The following is a 19865-nucleotide window of genomic DNA, read 5'->3' as shown; positions in this document are numbered from 1 at the left end:
GTGTGGCGCACCTAAAACCATATTCTGTGGCGCATGGGCAGTACGCCACAGAATCCACGCCATTAAAATTGGAATTCCGTGGCACACTAACCCATGCGCCACATAATATCATCTTTAAAAATTTCAAAAAAATCTGTATTTTAGAGATGCATGCGGCGCAAATGCAGAAATTTGATATCTACCCCTCCTGAGGTCCTATTCTTTGAGGTGTTACATCCTTCCCCAGTATAACAACTTCAACCCCAAGTTACGAAACTAAGTGCAAGTAGGGTGCATATTTCCCTAGTGTAGCTTGTTTCTAACCGTTCTTGCCTCCCTACGAGAACAATGGTTTGACGGTGTCTATTTAGATTAGGTCTATATGTAACCTTCTTTCAGTATAACCTCCTAGTTCACATAAAATTTTAAGATTTTCCTAATTTATTGTAAGTTACGATAATGTCGGATAGTCCTTCGGTACTCCTAGTTTGTAGACTTCTGGACTCCTTAGTTTCAAAGGTTTTTAAATTTACGATTTCAGTCAGAAAACTAGGGTTTCTTAAATGATTAGGTTAGGTATTTGATTCTTGTGAGATATTCTTCTGAAATCCAAGGGGTTTATTTCATACATCCTTGGATTCAAAAGAATATGTATCGTGAACTTAGTTAGGTATAACTCATATATCCAACTCATTACCTCATGACACTTCAGATGCATTGGTTGACTCAAAAAAATACAACCAAAGTTCCAGGTGTTCACATCGAGATATGAATACAATTTTCGGAAAAGTTTCCATCAACTACCCCAAATTTGGGATAACTCGGTGGCTAGTCATTTATGTTGGAGAAAAATCTTCGGTTATACAAACTTATCTTGAAAAGGTTTTGCTGGTTTGAGTAAGTGGGCATAGTCCCCCCCAGAGAAATAAACATCTTTTACGAAGTTTACTTCTTGGAATTCACCAAAATGGTTTTTGGTTTCTAGTGTCTTAGGTTCCATCTTTGAAAGATGGTGATTTTATGTGTACTAATTGGGTTTATCACTCAAATTCGTGGTTTACTATAGGTTTGTCTTCTGATACCTCAAAATGTATTATTTCCTTAGGAAGAAGAATTTAATAATCCTACCAGTAATGAAACTCTTTTCCTATGAAGAGATCATATGTAAGTATACAATCATTGTAATTTATTTCCAAGATTTGTTAGTACGCACTATGTACAACTAATAACTTATGTAGAGCTCCATGAGCATTTAACTTCCATGAAAACATTCGAGTTAACAAAGCATAATATTTTCTTGAGAGTTTTTAGTATGTATTAAGTAAATATATTCAAGATGCGAAGTATAATAGTGATCTTAGGTAAGGTATAACATTTGTGCACACAAATAATTTCAGATGACATTGTTGACAAACATTTCATTATTTTGTGTTATTTTATGTAACTACAATAAATAATATCATGCCACGAGCACTACATTTTCCTAGCCACATATGAGTTAACCTAGCATAGAACAAATTTTAAGATTGCTTCTTAGGCAACAAATAATCTAGTTTTTTATAAATGGGACATGCCCCTAAGAAATAGCTGCATACGACGGCGGGAGTTGCCATCCAACCCAATAAGAGTGGAGAGACTAGCGCCCACATGCATGAAATAAATATTTTCCAATCCAAAAATTAAAAATAAATTATCTCTTAAAATGTTAATGCAATTGACGATATGTTTTTACAATTAGGTTCCTGTCGACGAGAACTTTAAATCAAAATCTCATCTTAATATAATTTGACCTTAATATAATTTGACGAACTTTATTTTCGTCGTTAGTTGCCTGGTTATTGTACTATAGCTAGCAAGTTACTAGTTAACAATTACCGACCAAGTAATACACGACTACATTTTACAAGTTTTTCGTCATACCAATGATCTACTTGTCTCGAAAGTGAGTATTTGGTGAGTAGATGAGTTTAGAAAATCTAGTAACCATTTGATTTTCATATGGTACCTAGCATGGCTCTACCTAGTGAACAAGTGATTATAATATAGGAACCACAGACGAAACATAAATCATCAACACACATCAACATAGAATCTAGTTTTGAAGATGAATAAGCCAACCATGAAAACGAATCCATATTTTGATTTATGATTTAAGAGATAAAACATTTTAAAATTTTAAAACCAAAAAGAAACCTCACGTCGTTGCATGCATGACCTGATTATCTTATCATGGCGTACCCACGAAATGCTAATCTACGCGTGCTCTTGTTAGCATGGTCCATAAATAATTATAGGAGACTGCAAGTATATAAAAGTGATTATCAATGAAATATCTATGTATTGAAATATGCACGGGTTAGGTAAGTTTGCGCACACCTTTTTTGCAATATTAGATTTTGTCATACAATTTAGACTCTACTAAATTTCATGCAAAAGCATGTTTGACCAACATAACAAAACATGGAAGACAATCAGTTCTCACAACATTTATTTTTGTATATCTTTACATATTTCCTTAGTTTGAACATTGTAAGCATGAAAAACATGTAAATGAGCACACATATTTATAATTGTTGTATGTACTATATAAATTTTAGATTTGAAACTTATCTATAAAATTAAATTATATGTGCAAGGTGAGAGCATATTGTTTTTCTTTTGACAAAAGAATACCATGGAAAAACAATTATAGGGATAGTGAGGAGAAATAGCGTTGTTGGCTTTTAGGCTAGATGGGCATCAAACTTGGTTGAAAATGCGACTCCTTCACATAGTACTCCTGCGACTCAATCTACTGATGGTCCTATATCTTAGGATGTAATGTTTTCGCAACGGTGGAACTACAAGACGGTACGGTGGGATTTAGAAGGTTTTTTATTATTGATGTTTGGAGATACCCGCCTAAGATTTAACATTTTGGCTGGCACAATTTTCTCTGGGAAAAATGGTGTGGCACATTAACAAGCAAATTTAGAAATAGTGATTATAGTACATTGTAAGTGTGACTACATGAAGAATGTAAGCATCCCACAGACTAATAAAACTCTTTTCCCCGTAGTAATTTGTTAATATAAGCATGAAATTGCATCCAAATTTAAATGGTAGCAAACAACAAAAAAAGCTAAGAACGTCTATAAATTAAATGAGCATTTTAGATTCCATGGTACTAAATAAACTGTGCGATTCTTTAGTAGGTGATAAATATAAATATAACTACGGTAATTCTAGGCTAATTATACAGTATTGAAGTAATATTTGGAGAGGTATAATAATTATCCAAACAATGGATTCGGGATGACTCAGCTGACCATTATGACATTATCTCATCAATTCGTGCTTGCCATATGTATAGTAGTATATAAAAATACCCATACCCATTCGTATATAAATTCAAGTACCTTAATTAAATCTTCATCGTCGATCCCTCACAAAGGAAAATTGGAAAAATCTTCTTCGTCGAGCCTCCTCGCCTCAAGCTTCCCCGGCCACTCTCTCACTCCCGCGCGGCACGATGGACTATGACAGGTCCGCCTTCGCACGTCTTGCCCATGTAAGTCCCTCCCTAGCGAGGAGCGCACTGCCGTGCGTTGCACCGATCACCATCGCCTCAATTGCCATGGAGGACCTCCGCCCCAAGAACATGGCTTACTTCGACATCGACGCGACATCAGCGTCCAGGATCATCGCACAGTGGGCAGCGTGGCGCCGGCAGGCGTGCGAACAGATGTTGCTCGACCTCGACCGCCGTGACGGGGACTCCGACTCGGAGATCGTCGACCTCGCCAGCCTCCAAGCCGTCTCCACCATGCTCGACACCTCCTTCCTCCGCGCTCGCGCTGCTACCGGCGACGACCACGGTAGCAGCGGGAGGCGCGCGCTCGCGCGGGAGGGGCCGCAGCAGAGCTCCCCGCTCGGCGCCGGCGCCGGCCGCAAGAAGTGGCTGGAGCGGCAGAAGCACGTGAGCATGGCCGGCCAGGACGAGGGCGACGCCCATGTTACGCAGAGAGACACGCGCAGCACGCCCAGGCTGTGCGGTTGGCAAGAGCCCACCGACGTCATGATGCGCGAGCTGCAGGACCTCTCGGAGCACCGGGCTGTCTCCGCCTTTGTTCACCGCGACTGCATTGAGGTCAGAACCCCTAAATCCTATGCTCATGCATCCTCTCTGTCGAGTATTTTCTTCTTCACATTTTAGGATTAGCTTAGGCGGCTTGGCCAAGTAGGCAAGTACCATGATCATCCTGGGGCCAGAACCCCGCCTCTCTAGCTACTTGCTTCATGCATGTGATTGTGGTGCTGGTGCCTAAAGTTCAGTTCGCATTCTGAAAAAAATGAGCTGATACTTGAGACCTTTAGCCTGGAATTTGAACATTGTGCCATCCTTATAAGTAACATTTCTCGCAGTATACGCTACAGAATTTAAGATTAAAGTTTTTTTTCAATATCTTGTGTGCTGATTTGAAAATATGCATGAGCATCATCGTTGAGACTATTTAAGATTAAACATTGTTGTTTCAGTGCTCCTTTTTTAGGGGTGGCATTAGTTAACTAATACTGCACAAATTTTTTGTTTTCAGAATTAATTGGCAGCTCCGTTTTTATTTCATGGAACTAATAGTTATTGTTTACAGTCCTTTCTTCGAGGTAGATTCTTCTTTTTTGGTGGAGGGCCTATGGACGATGAAGAATCAGTTTCTATGGCAACTGGAGAATTAGGGCAGCTTAGACAGAGCCATCCCGTCACCGATGATCAACAAACTAACCGTTCCGTTCCATTGGATGGTCAAAACAGTGCTGCCGAAAGTGAGCATCACAGTATTACAGATCATATTTTGCGTGACGATAATCATCACTTGGAGAATGATACTAGCAATCATGAGATTCATACGTTCCAACCAACGGAAGATGAATCTGTGAACGTACAAAACAGTAGCACTCTAAACAGTAATGATGCTTTGCAGGATGATATTGATCATGAACAAATGAACAGACATGACGACGGCGAGTATTCAGACTCATGGTCCCTAGAACAAGGCAGTGAGCAATCTGGTTTTTCCTCTTCTACCCTCCCTGACAACATTGAAGCAGGAGCTTATGGGCAACCAAATGAAGGAGAAGGCGATGCTTCCGACGGACCGCACATTATCGATTCCGAAGAGGCTGCTCAACCACGACAGCCGCAGCCAGATCAAAGTTTCTATCGCCACACTTATAATAATTGGTTCGGTCATCCGGTACATAGTTTCTATGGAGTGGAGCTTCCAGAACTCTTAACCAGGTACATATCATTTCTTCAAAATAAACCAGAAAAATGCAGTTTACCACTTTGTCAAATCACACTTAAACAGGTCATGTTTTGCAGGGGTAGAGTCTCTAATCTTCTTATCAGCGGATTCGGTCAAAGTCTGGACCAGCTCCTTATACAATCATATGCTCGAAGACAAGAGCTTGTTGAAAGGCAGATGTTGAACACAGCTGCTTCAGTGAATGAAGATCATGCCGAACATTGGATAAACGAACCGTACCAAGCCGAGCACGACTACACCACTGGCGAGCCGTCGTTTGTGTTCACAGGTGAAGGACGCAGGCGACGGCAGTGGTATTGGACCCGCCCTGAATTTGTGAGCCTCCTCTTCTTCATTATTGCAGGCCAGTGTATAATTCATAATCATCCATGCTTTGTGTTATTTATGAAAGAAAACTGTTTGACAGGTGATAGACTCCATCCAAGAGCTGCATGTAGACATGGCCGGGCTCTATCATGGAATGAACAGCATGCAGAGAGAGCTGCGAGCATGCAAGGAGATGCAGATAGAGCTGCAGAGATCCATCAAACAAGAAGTCTCTGCTGCTCTGAACCGCCCTATACGTGTCCAATGTTAGTCAGTTAGTCTTTCCCTTCTTCCCCATCTCCTGGAGTGTATACTTTGATTATCCACACTGTGTGTGTCTGACAAAATATGATGAATTCTGAACCAGGGTGGGCGGAACGACAACTAGATGATGCATCACGCTGTCATCTAGTAAGGAAAGGAACCTGTTGCGTCTGCTGCGAAAACAAAATCGATGCGCTCCTTTACAGGTTTGCTTCCATCTGTCACCATATGTGCACTCACATTTGTATGTAGTTGCAAAACTTATTGAACAACACAACTAATGTGACATATTCTCATGACATCTCAGGTGTGGACACATGTGCACATGCTCAAAGTGCGGGCGCGAGCTCCTCAACGGGGTCGGAAAATGCCCAATGTGCCGTGCACCCATCATCGAGGTCGTGCGAGCTTATAGTCCATAATGTGACAGTCTTAAATTTTGAAGCAGGAGTTGTATTTTGATTATGAGATTTAAATGTATTCCGTTGATATCCAATGGAGTACTAGTTTCTGAAACCTCTGTTGCTTTTTTTCACATTGAAACTCAGTTATTAGTTCTCCATTGTTTCTATATACGGAGCAATAGTTTAATATTGTGATTTGAGAACTAAGAGTTATATTTTGATTATAAGATTTAAACTTATTCCGTTGATGTCTTACTGCAAATTTTGGCTCTGTGCTTAAACTCTTCAAGCAAATGTGGCATGTGCCACAAATAGGCCACAAGGCTAATGATACTGTTGATCACAAATTACATTCAATGATATGTTATTTCAGTACAATACCTAGATACAATGCACTTGGAAACTCCTATCTAAATAGGGTCCTCTGAGCCAGTCACTCCTTTCTGTGGGTTTTAACCTAAGGATTTGAACCAAAGATCCCGGATTGTGTTGGATTTTAGGGTCTTGAACTACGATGCTTCTTAACCATGTGATGATCACGTTGTCTATGTTTATTTAGTGCATGATGATGAGGATTTGTTACACTAGGGCGTGTGTTAAGATATGAGTCATTGGGACTAGGATATTTGTTAAGATATGATTCATTGGGACTGCCCTAACTTGCCATTGTCCAAACTTCTAGTGGAGCAGCCATGTAATGCAATAATTGGTCTATAAGATTACTCATTGGCAATATAAATTCTGAGATTAATTTTTTTCCTACTCATAAATACAAAGTCGAGGGGGAGATACTTACTAGGAAGCTTATGATTGATTCATAAGACAATCACATCGCATGGACGGTGCAAATACGCTCTCCGGGTTTTTGGAAACAATCTTCTGAGGAGAACGACTCGACTGATCAAGGAGCAAAGCAAGCCATGCGTTGAAAACATTTATCTATAGGGGTGCAAGAAGAGCATCAAAAACTATCTGTGGTATTTTAAGTCAAATGTCTTGTGAGTTGGCGTAACTCCATGATGACATGGATTTTATAATCATCATCATCGCCATGGCAACAACTCTAGAAAGTTGACATTGACAATATCTATATTACTCTCTTGGCCATTAAAAATGGGTGATGGTGTCCGGTGTTCCTATGTTCCCCACTACGGGAAGCATGGAGATAATATGCACTAAGATTCAACTAACCAAAGTAAGCAGTGCTCGTGAAATATGAAGTACCAATTTATTTTGGTGTAAATGAAGTACCTATTACATCATCTAAATATACACTATGAATTTCCCTCTAACCACAAACAAGAGGCTTTGTATTGAATGATCGTTTGCATACATCAAAGTTAAGAATTTCACTTTGAAAAGTACCAGAACAACACAATCATAGTGCTGATAGTAAAACTGCTTCAGATACCATCAATTTAAATCATGAACTACAATTTTTATATGTATGTAATAGTGATAAATTAATGAATTTTTAATTTTCAGAAATATGTAAGTATATATTTATAAAAGATATGAAGAATAAATTAGTTAGAATTCAATGGGAGCTCATGAATGGAAAATATCATGAAATCATTTGAAACTAGTATACAAAATACTCTAGTTTTTCTTTTTTGAGACAAACAAATTACTCTAGTGAACTATGTTGAAACTAATCTAATATAGATGCACACCTATAACAAATTTAGTAGCTCAATCCGTGTCATGTAGCCATAAAAATTAACAGGCGAACGTCCACCACTCTAGCTGGTGTCATTTCATGTTCTTCTTAGTTGAGAGCCCCTCCTGTTTTTTTGTTATAGTGAACGACATAACCTTGTAACAACCTAGCGTGCTCTTTATTTCTGAACAAGCGTTTCAGCCGTGGTATTATAGTAGCATACCACATAACCTTGGCAGGAACCCTCTTCCTGGGGCGCTCGCCCTCAACATCACTGTGAGAGGGGCGATTTTTTCAACCTCCCAGTCGATCCACCACCTCGCCGTCGATCCGAAGGATCCCTCGCCCTCCGCCGGCCGCTCCGGCGGCGGGAGGGTGGGGGATCCCCGCCTCACGTGTGTAGATATGGTAGGCTCTTTTGGGGCTTCAACCGGCGGCGCTGAGGAGAAGCTGGGGCCGCCGGCGTTGCTTTTGGTGCAGGTGGGCGTCTTCTTCGGCGACGGCGCTCGTGGAGCTCCGTGGTGGCGCACCTGCTTGCCACGCACCCGCGAATCAGAGGATTCGCGCCGTGCTCTCTGGCCCGGCCAGATCTTGCGACGGCGGATCTGGGTGAAGAATAAGATGAAGGCTGCTGTTCATGGTGACCGCATCGACGGCGGTGGCGGCGCAGGGCGGAGGCTCTGCGGAGCCGAGTGGCGTCGACTTCCCGTCCGTGCAGGGGTGTCTCCCGATCCAAGGCTTTGGGGAGTTCGTGCGGCGCCGCGCCGGCGCGACGTTCTCGTTGCCGTCTCCGGTGTTGGGGTTCAGAAGGACCTTATTGTATTTTCTTTGTTTTTTCTGGACTGTTCTGTACGAACCGCGGTTTAATATGATCAGGGTTTTCTCGCAAAAAAAAAACATCACCCGGATCATCTCGTCTGATCTTATACCGCGCAATGCAGTGCATACCAGGCATGCATCCAAATTCTCGTACTCTCCGCGGTAGAGGATGCAGTCATTAATGCATGCATGTATCTTTTGCACATCTAATCCTAGATGGCAGACAACCTTCTTCGCTTCGTACGTACTGGCGGGTAATTTGTTGCCCCTTGGAAGCTTCTTCTTAATTATTTTCAGCAACTTTTCAAATCCTGAGTGACACTGTTCTTTGCCTTCCATTGCAACAATTCCACTGTGCTACCTAGCTTTTTATGGCCATCTTCGCAAGTTGGGTATAACAATTTGTTGTGATCCTGTATCATCTGGTCGAAGGCCAACCTTTTCTTTTCAGTTTCACATTCTCTCCTTGCATCAGCAATGACCCGACCAAGATCATCATCAGCAGGCTCATTTGGTGCCTCTTGATCTTCTGCTTCATTGTCTTCATTGCCTTCTGATGGAAAACAACCCCCCTCTGCAGTATCACCGTATTCAGGAAACATGGGATAGTTGTCATCATCCTCTTCTTCTTCATTGTCTTCCATCATAACCCCTCTTTCTCCGTGCTTGATCCAACAATAGTATTGGGGCATGAAACCGGATCGCAGCAGGTGGCCGTGAATGGTACTCGAATGAGCGTAATTTACGACACTCTTATAGTCAACACATGGACAATACATAAAGCCACCATGTTTGTTTGCCTCAGCCATTGCGATAAAATTACTCAGGCCCGAAGTGAACTCGTCAAAGCGTCGGTCAATGTAAATTCATTGCCGATTCATCTGCATGATATAATTAAGCTTATCAAAAACCAATACAGAATATCATGATTAGTGAAACGAACCCCCTTTTCTCGAACCCCCTTAAGAGGGGTTCTAGAATAGCTATTCTCGAACCCCCTAAACCGACCAAACCAAGGAGATTTACACAAAAATAACCCTTTTCTGAAACTATAGCACAGACTGACCATTCGGGCAAACTATTTCACTCATCTAACCCTTTTGTGTGGCGCCCCTCTCATGGGCGCCACACATGCCCGAGTGGCGCCAGTGTGGCCGGCGCCACTATCCATCCGACGTGGCATCCTCGACGCTGAGGTGGTGCTCTAATCTGACGTGGCAGGATGTGTGGCGCCGCGGCGCCACACTTTGAAAGTGTGGCGCCTGTGGCAAGGGTGCCACACATCCTGTTATGTGTGGCCACGCGAGCCTGCCCCAGCCCGACCCAGCCATTCTCCTCTCTCTTTTCTTCTTCCCTCAGGAAAGGCGGCCGGCTCTCTCTCTCTCCCCCCCTCAAATCCCTTCCCAAATCTCTTGGATTTCATCAGATCTGTCCGTGGAGATCGTTCCCAACCCGTTCCTTGAGGTAATCTCCTCCGTTCCCCTTCTTTTCATCCATTGATTTTGTGTATTTGGTTGAATCTACATGTGAAACCCTAGATGTGGATTTGGTTGATTTGAGGGTGGAGATGGATTTGGTTGGATGTTAGGGTTGTTGAAGTAGGAGAAATGGTAGTGTGCTAGTTTGTATGGGTAGATTATGTTGATTATGGTAACTAATGAACACATGTGTGTATGTGTGGCGCCCTTGCCACGGGCGTCACACTTTCAAAGTGTGGCGCCGATGTGGGTGGCGCCACACATCCTGCCACGTCAGATTAGAGCACCTCCTCAGCGTCGAGGATGCCACGTCGGATGGATAGTGGCGCCGGCCACACTGGCGCCACTCGGGCATGTGTGGCGCCCATGAGAAGGGCGCCACACAAAAGGGTTAGATGAGTGAAATAGTTTGCCCGGAGGGTCTGTCTGTGCTATAGTTTCAGAAAAGGGTTATTTTTGTGTAAATCGCCCAAACCAACTCGCACCGAACCGAACCCACCCATAAAAAATTAGACCCACCACACCACCGCACGAACCCCACCTATTCACCACCTTCTTTCTCCACAGTTTCTGCCCCAAATCCACGCGCGCCGCCGGCTAACCCCAAACCACGCGCAATGGTGGCCGCCCCCAAATCCACCCTCGCCACCGGCCGCCCCCAAGCCACTCGCGCCTCGGCTACCCCCAAGCCACTCGCACCGCCGACCGCCCCAAATCCACGCGCGCCGCCGGCTGCCCGATCCACGGTCGACACCGGCCGCCCCCCAAGCAACGAGCGTCGTCGGGCCCTTCCTCAGGCGCCAGCTCGAGGGCTGCCTCCCTCCCTTGGTCGCGCCCACTCCCGCCTTCCTCCGGCGCCAGGTCGTGGGCCGCCAGTCTCCCTGGGTCGCCGCCATTTCCACCTTCCTCGGCCGCGAGGTTGAGGCGCGCCGGCCTCCCTGGTACGCCGCTAGCCCGCTATCCCCACCTTCCTCCGCCGCGAGATCAAGCACAGGGGGTGCCATGGGCGCAGGACAAACCCCGTCGCGCGAGTTCACATGCCCCGCCGCGGGTAGTTCACATCACTCTACGCTGCCAGCATGTGCAGCTCCATCTTCAGGTTCGTGAGATGTACCTCTCGGCAGTTTGTTGTGCGATTTTAGGGAGTTTCTTGTGCGGTTTTGTGGCCACCCGAGGTGCTTCGGATACCTGGCCGCCCACTGGCTATACCCTGTCCATTTCTCTAAACTGAAGTGCCCTGCGTTGCCCTGGGCACTGAACTTCTTCGGTGATATAAAAACTGTTGCAAGTGTTGTACTATATTTCTTAACTGCTGCTCCGTGTGTGATTTTTTTCATAAAGATTGTTTGCTAGCTTTGTATTTGAGCAAATGTTGGATGATTGCAGCACATAAAAAACTGTTTCACCTAGTTCACACATGAAGTTTACTCATTTTTATTGGAAATTCGTTTCATATACTGATTACTATCAAAGCACATAAGCACTAAACTGTGAAGTTCGATTTTATTTAAAATGCAAGTGCACTTTTATTTAAAATGCAAGTTCTCTTGTCCAACTCAAGAAGTTCACCTTTTTTATCGCTAAGTTTTGTTTTGTCAGGAAGTTCACCCCATATGTGGCTGAAAGTTCATCATTATCTAGACGGTAAACTTATCTGAATAGCTATTCTAGAAGAACTAGGGTGTGATTGAGTAAGAGCAAAAAGTTCATAAGTGCAAATTTGTAATTTCATGTTTGAACTGCCGTAGTCTGTATTTATTTTAATCAATGCACTGGAGTACTAGTTCAGTAGTAGTGAGATTCTATTTAATGGAAGTTGGGAGAAGCAAGTGAGCTGCTTCTACGTAACATGTACAAGTCTGGTTATTTACTACACCTGGTCGTTTGCTGGTTTGTTCTCTCTCGCTAATGAATTCTCACCTATAGCATTTGCCCTCTACATGATTGTTGTTATGCCTAAGAGAGATTAAATTAAACACTCTTCGATGTTTGATCTTATTTTTTTGTGGAGTTCACTTCAACCTACGAAGGAAATCCATTTATTTTGGTCAGAGAAGTTTTATTAGTTCACACAGTAAGTTTGCATATACCACCTCAGTCTGGGTAAGTTCATCTTTCCCCCCTCTTTTGTGCACGAAGTTGAGCAACCTCTGCACTGCTTGATGCTATGGAAAGCTAATTCTGAACTACTGCATGGATACAACTGAACCACAACGTGTGTCGCTTGCTAGCGCTGCGCAATCTGCAGTTTAGAAAGAGTGCGCAGTTCAGAGAGATAGTGTTCAGAGAACTCATTTTTACGGGGAAGTTCAATAAGTCCATGATTAAAGATAGAATATGGTGTTTAATAAGTTCACTTCTTCTAAATCGTGAAGCTCACTTCTCCTAATATGTGAAGCTCACTTCTCCTAATTTGTGAAGTTCACATATACTGTTAGATAGAATATTTGTGAAGTTTGTGGCTGCGGATGGATGATTCTTGTATATGCAATAGTTTTATCTTATGATGATGCAATAGTTTTTATAATGTAAAAACAGAATTTTGCATTATTGAAGTTCACTTCATACTCATGAACATATTGTAACCCGTGTTAGCTACAGCCGTGTGTTGCATAGAGGGAGAATGAGATTTATTTCTCCGTCATGTATTCCATAGAGGAAATATAATGCAATTCTTCCTTTTGTCTATATAGAAGTCCAAGAGAAAATATATGGCGATGCTTCCTTTTTTCTATATAGTGCTCTGTCTAAGAGTTCACTCTTTTGATTAGGAAGAAAAGACAGTTCATAGAAAGTGAACCCGATAGCAGTTCAGTCGCATCTTTTTGGTAGTTCTGACACAAATACGTGAAGTTCATTTTGAGTGGTATGCTTTTATCATCTTGAAGTATGCTACAGGACCGATAGGACAGGAGTACAATCTGGTAAGCGCCCTCCAATAATTTCTTTCAGTTTTCCTATACTTGCTGTGCATGTGGCGGAGATGCTGCAGCCTCTTAGTGCTATCATTAACCATGCCAATCTCTGAAGTGATGCTATTAATTTCTTGGTGATTCTTAGTTGATTGCTCACTAAAGTTAATTGTATTCTATTTTGCAGAGAAACTAATATAATGTATTTGTCTGGAAGTGCACATTGGTGAAAATAGGAAATACGCTGTATAAAAAATAGAAGTGCACTTTATTTGGTAAGTTAACATTTTCCTGTCCAAAAGGTTCATTGTTTTGGTAGTTTGTTTGGTATTCATGGGGATATCATTCTTTATAGGAAGTTCAGTTTTGATTGAAAAATGGTTTGATCACCAGTGAACTTCTATTTAATAGACATGGAGAGAAGCGAGTCCACTTGTGATTTTTTAGTAGTTTGATTCGTCCCAACAAGAGTTCACATTCCTGTAAAAATAGGAAAAAAATGCATGTGCGGTTGTAAAGTACAATTTTGTTTTCCTAAAGTTCAATTCAATCAAACAATGGGAGTTTACTCTATCTCTAAAAAAGGTTCAGTATAATACATCGGGGTTTATATTATTTTGGGTAGTTCACTCTTTACCATCCAAAAGATCATTGTTTGGTCTCACAGAGTTCTATATTTTTTTTGTAGGAAGAACTCTGTAAAAAGCAGGAAACAAAAGTTCACTCAAGAAACTCCAAAAGTTCACTATGTGAAGCATTGAAGCCTACTATGAAAAAATAATGGAAAGGTGGAGGAGTTCGAGTAAACTCAGGAGTTTCCTTCATCGACTATTCTGTCGGCGAAAAGCATAGTGGAAGTTCACTTTTTCTCGGTGTGAAAGTTCAGCTTTATATAGCCGGGGAGTGTAGTCCATCCGCGTTTATGTTCAAGGTTTGTTTTGATCTTTGTGTCACCTCCTCTAAACTAATACAAGTGCACACTGAATGGTCTGAACTTTAAATATCTTGACTCATATGTACGCTATATTTCCTATTTGAATCTAACATGGTATGCTCCGAGTCTTAAGTTCCAAATTGAGCTATTAAAATATAAACTCGAATAATTTGTGTTTGCAAACAAAATAGTTATTAGTATAGAGTTCTCTGATAGTGACTGACATCTTGTTTCGTCAGATAAAAATAGTTAATAGCAAATGTCTAGATACAATGACATCTCTAGATTCTCTTATAATAGCAAATCAGTAAATTTTAGTGAGATCTGATACAAGCTTAATATTTATTCAGATTGGAACAGATCAAATGACATCTCTAGAACCTCACCTTCCGAGGACGATTCAGGCTGGGAGCTCGTGCATGCAGCCAGGAAAATTGCAGCAACTTCTTCTCCTCGATGCGCTGCGATACTTGAAGTTCAGAAAGGGAGACCAAATAAAAAGTTTAGAGATAACGACTCAGCCTCTCCTGTTTAGAGCAAGCGCTACCAGTATGAAATCCAGCGAGCGCCACTCTGAACTCCAACGCCCGTAGGCATGAACCACCACAAGCACCAACATGGACTCCAGAGGGCACCGATATGAACTACCCTAGGCTGCAGGTGAGGTTCTGCCCGTTGTTTGTTGTTTTCCAGTAGTACAATTCGTGAAGCTGCTGTTTAGCTTTTCTTATTGATTTGGAAGTAACAATTTGGAAGTCTAAAATTTCTTGTTCGGAAGTTCAGAAACTGAGTATAAGTTTGATTACATGTTACCTGTGTGGTTGTGTAGTGTTTATTCATCTATGTTACATGGAAAAATTGCATGAAGTAAAGTCGTTCAGCTCAAAAGAACTCCATTTATTTATAACATGAAATCCATATTAGGTTTATAACAGGAATGCCATGTCATGTAAGTTCAGGAACATGCTAAGTTTGCCTTTCTAATTTATTCTCACACTCTCACTAATTGGTTTATAAATCAGACACTCACCCTTTGCATCAATTGATTAAATAGCTTCAAAGATAGAAGTTCACCTTGTCCATGCCTGAAGTTTACTTATTAATTTTTGGAAGTTTATTTATTTTTGTTTGTAAGTTCACCTTGTATCGGAGTTCACTTGTTTATACTGACAAGTTCAATTTCATATTTTTGTGACTTCATTTCGTCTGGGTGACTATTTCATCTAAAACCGCTCAAAAGATATAGTTTAGCACGAGGCTGTTGCTGCTGGACAAGCTGTATATGACAATGTCCACCTGCAGTACTTGTTCATTTTAGGCAGTTCACTCGTTCGAGAGAGGTTCACTTTTTTAAATCTTGAAGTTCTAATCATCTGAGGAGGATGTTCACCTTTTCTGCTAGTAAAATTTTGCGAGAAGTTAACCTTTTCTGTTAAGAGTTAAATTAGCAGTTCACTATTCCTTGTCACAAAGTTCACTTTTAAAATGTTGGGAACATAAGTTCAATAAATGAACTACAAAAATGGTTCACTTTAACCACAATTTGTGCATGAAGTATTTTTAAATCAAGGAATTCACTTCATATGTACCTGAAGTTTTCCTCTTTTTATCCAGGGTTTTGTCTCGTTAATTTTGTTGGCAAGTTCACATCTTCCTTGCATAAAGTCCGCCTTTTGTCTCTATGGAAGTTCAAATTACATTATCAGGAAGTTCAGTTTGTGTGCAAAGTTCATTTTTTATGAGTCTAGTTTGTTCGAGAAGTATAGTGTGCATATAGTATAGAATTATAATGGGTCAGGAAGAGTTCATTTTTCTGTTTAGGAAGTTCAGATATTGCAATTGGAAAGTTCAGTTATTATTTTGTACTAATCTATTGGCTACAACCATGGCGTTGTTCTTTATCAGCTGGGAAGGCACATAAGAGAAGCCTTCAAGATGACACCATGGAATAAGCAATGGCGGTGGCTGCCTGTAGTCATGGGAAGTTCAGTAACAGGTTGTTTGATGTTTCTTTTTTCTTAGATTGTGGTCTGTTGCTATGCCAGTGTCTCCTTCTGGTAACCACCTTACTAGGTTGGGAAGTCCACTATGAGTATCCAGGGGAGTTTACCTTGAGCAGTTTGTTGGTTCTGTTGCAGATCAGTTGTTCAGCAGTAGTAGTGTGGTGGCTCGTCTAGATCTTGGTATTGTCGAGCGAGCAAACGGTGCGTGAGGCCCTTCCAACGGTAGGTACTGCTGCTGTAGCTGCTAACCTAATTTACATTGTTGATGCCACCCTAAGTATTAATGCTTTTGTTTCTCTTCATCAGAATAAATGGATGCTTGTGTGTGATACTTGAATGGATAAGCAAAAGAGCAACAATATATGGGAAAGAAATTTATATGTTATACGGTGGATCAAAGAACTAAAAAAACTATGTGTGGTGTTTCTATACCTCGAGGGCGTGGGTGGTCCTGGCAGCTCGTTTCAATCAGCATAATGAGAGGTATATTTCTCCTTCGACAAGGAAGATTATAATTTTTTGAACTCCTTGCGCCACTCTACTGTGTTAGTTGATTGTTCTGTCTTTCTTGGAAGTTGGTGCCCCTGTTAGTTTTATGCGCATGAGAACAAAAATTAGTTATTCATAATTCCACTTTGAGAGTACAATGGTTGTGAGTAAATTGTTCTTACTAGATAATTCTTTGGAATGACTATGGGTTTCCCTGCACTTTATCCCATTCATATGGATGTAGTAGTAAGAAACAAATGTATATGTAGTATGGTTGAGTCATGCATGACTAGCTCTAGTTATCCAATCTTAGAAAAACCAGTAGTTACTTTTATATATATAAATATTGTTCATCGAATGCAAATGTATGTGTTGATGCGTGGCTGATAAAACAAATAGAACTCACTTTGTTCTCGGAGCAAAGTTAACTTTTATATTGTGTGGAGTTCACTGTTCGGCAGCAGTTAAGGATTGTTGACAAGAAGAAATAAGTTGTTTGCTGACAAGAAATAGTCGTTTGTGTTAATTTCCAGAAAGACAACTTATGTGAACTTTTGAAGATTTAATCATTGTAGTTCTCAAATATAATTGGTGAACTTCTCGAAACATGATCGAAGCTATGGACTGCTGATCGACTATGTTCTTTCATTATAATCCAATATTTCGAGTTATTATTCACCTAATTAGTTAACTTTGGTGCTAGGTATTTGGGAAGTCCACTCTTATTGTCCGAGCATTACATGTATATACAACCGGGACTCCCCTGAGCGCTGCGACCCCGACGGGGCAATGCTGGAGAGGACGAGGTCATAAATGTGGTGCCAGCCCCGTCTGCTTCAGGGTGGACACAGCTTGGTGGTCGCTCCCTATACATGGCGTCGTCATGCCCAACAGCCTCACGTCGTGGGGGGCATCTGTTGCAGGAGCATTGCTAGGAGTAGATGGATTTTCATTTGAGTCTGCTAGATGAATTATTCCTGAAGTTCACTTCCAATGTTTGTGCTGCGGGGTGGATGATTTCTGCATATAAACTATGTGTTAAGTTAATTGTTATGTATCTGGTAGAGCAGTACACTTATTTGTGAAAAATATGTGCAGCCTACCGTATGAAAAGTTTACTTCTTCGACATGAAGTTTGTGCATCGAGTAAATGTGTAGCAACCAGGTGCTACTTCTACTGAACCCGTAAGACTTGAACCTGTAAGACTGGTTTTGAACTGCTAACTTGGATGTGTACGTTTGTGATTTCAATTTTACAAATTTTGTTTTCGCATAGATTAATAAAGTTGTGTAAAATGTGTTGTAGCACACGGGCAATGCATTCACTTGTCTTTTATCAATATTATATTTCAACGCGGAGGATGTTCATCACAAACATGCCGGATTTTTTTTGTTAAAATTCACTTTTTTACGGAGCGAAAGTTCACTTTGAACCATGTAGGAAGTTCAATTTAAACGTGCCTAAAACATTTATACCGCGATGGGTAGTTCACTAATAGACATCGGGAAGTTCACTTTCATATTCGAGCAGCTCACACACTTGTGGGCGGAAATCATACACATAGAAACCATCCGTACGACTACCGATTGCGTAAATCGACCCACTACACGTACAATTAGCACTAATGTAACTCTATTAATACTCTAACATACCGCAATGCCACAACTAATCAATCTAGATGAGCCAATTTCGAAATGTTCTCGTGTCGTCGTTATTTTCACTTTTATGTATTTCTAAAATTAAACTAAAATCATTTAGAATTTGGAAAAATATTCAACATGACATATGCGCCTAATTAATATATTTTCAACGCAATATCATTTCGTACATTTCGATAAGTGGTTCGGAAATAATCCACAAAAAAACAGTTCAAAAAACCGAGAAGCTCGAAAAGAGTAATCACGTATTTTTAAATCTGCTCTTAAACTGTAAAGAATTTAGAAAAGTTGTCTTCATGATAAAGGTGCGCCTATTTATCAGCTTTCCAATGGCGTATCATACGCATCAATCTGATAAACGGTTTGAAAACTAGAACCCCAAAACTGCACGAAAAGAGATAAATCCACGAAAACGTTGTTTTGTATATTTAAAATTACTTTTAAACAATACAGAATTTGGGAAAATAATGAACACGAAAAAGTTGCGAAATTTCCGTACGAATCCAATGGTATATTGTATGTATCAATCCGATAAGAGGTATGAAAATCAACACGAAAATAGTGTCCGCACGGACATGCAATTCTGGTATTCCGTCGGGAAGTTCACTTGGAAACATCCAGAAGTTCAGATGCGACGGAAGTTCGCTATATTTTCTGAAGTTCACTTCAAACTAGACTCAAGTTTTGGAAGTTCGCCCTGTACAATATTGAAGTCCGTCGGGAAGTTCAGATTTAGGTAAGAAGAAGTTCAGATGCATGTACCGGGAAGTTCAGAAAGGGTTCGAGAATAGTTATTCTCGAACTGGTTCGAAAATAGCAGTTACATCGTGGTGCCCAAGCACCATATATATATAGGAAGTTCAATTGGGGCACCATGGTGCCCAAGCACCATATATCATGACCATACAGTTACATCGTGGGTGTCACATTGCATCATAGGTGTATAAAGGAGAGAAAATCACTTTCGAAATATCAACAGGAGAGAGAGAATGCACTTTCCAATTATCAGAATTAGGTGCTGTGTAGGTTTCCTTTTATGATTTGTGGTGCCCAGGCACCATGGTGCACCAGTTAGTTTACCTATATATATATATATATATATATATATATATATATATATATATATATATATATATATATATATATATATATATATATATATCGACGCGGATTTGCTACCATGGTGGCTAGCTACGCATGCTGTTTTGGCCATCCGATCATGCTTAGTTATTTGTGCATTTTAACATCCGTTAGACAACTCCGTTGCTCTGCTGCTAGGCAGAAAGTTACACTCCTGAAGTGTATCTGAAATAGCATCCGAAAGTGTATCTGAAATAGCATCCTAAAGTGTAGCTGGTTGAAACTCACACAAACCATCGTCCAGAAGTGCAATTGAAATTGCATCGCAAAGTGAAGTGCAACTAAAATAGCATTGCAAAGTGAAGTTGAACCAGCATCCTAAAGTGTAGCTGGAAGTGTAGCCGGATTCGTGAAACAGCATCGGGAAGTTCCGCCAGCATAGTAACCGGATTTGTTATCATTCTGTAGCGCGGCATTCGCTCCGTGGAGTGCGAGGCCTTTACATCGCGAGCTAAATGCATCGTTATTCGAGTATATTTTTTCAAATAGCACAGCGCGCAAATATATTATGC

The 19865-nt window shown here is 41.1% G+C and overlaps 1 protein-coding gene across 1 annotated transcript; it reads left to right on the top strand.

The window, feature by feature from the left end:
• The first annotated feature begins 3490 nt into the window (after positions 1–3490).
• LOC127348225 (uncharacterized) lies at positions 3491–5862 on the top strand. The gene is made up of 4 exons (XM_071818403.1): positions 3491–4108; positions 4611–5257; positions 5342–5600; positions 5692–5862. The coding sequence occupies exons 1-4, from the start codon at positions 3491–3493 to the stop codon at positions 5860–5862; spliced, it is 1695 nt and encodes a 564-aa protein (XP_071674504.1).
• Positions 5863–19865: the final 14003 nt, after the last annotated feature.

The sequence above is a fragment of the Lolium perenne genome, chromosome 4, assembly GCF_019359855.2.
Source record: "Lolium perenne isolate Kyuss_39 chromosome 4, Kyuss_2.0, whole genome shotgun sequence".
NCBI lineage: Eukaryota > Viridiplantae > Streptophyta > Magnoliopsida > Poales > Poaceae > Lolium > Lolium perenne.
Note: the sequence above shows the minus strand (reverse complement) of the source record. Positions and strands in the feature narration are given on the sequence as shown.

Coding starts and splice junctions, on each gene's coding strand:
- LOC127348225 (XM_071818403.1), top strand. CDS start 3,491: ATGGACTATGACAGGTCCGCCTTCGCACGTCTTGCCCATGTAAGTCCC. Junction 5,258..5,341: donor CTTCCAGAACTCTTAACCAG/GTACATATCATT, acceptor CATGTTTTGCAG/GGGTAGAGTCTCTAATCTTC. Junction 5,601..5,691: donor ATTGGACCCGCCCTGAATTT/GTGAGCCTCCTC, acceptor ACTGTTTGACAG/GTGATAGACTCCATCCAAGA.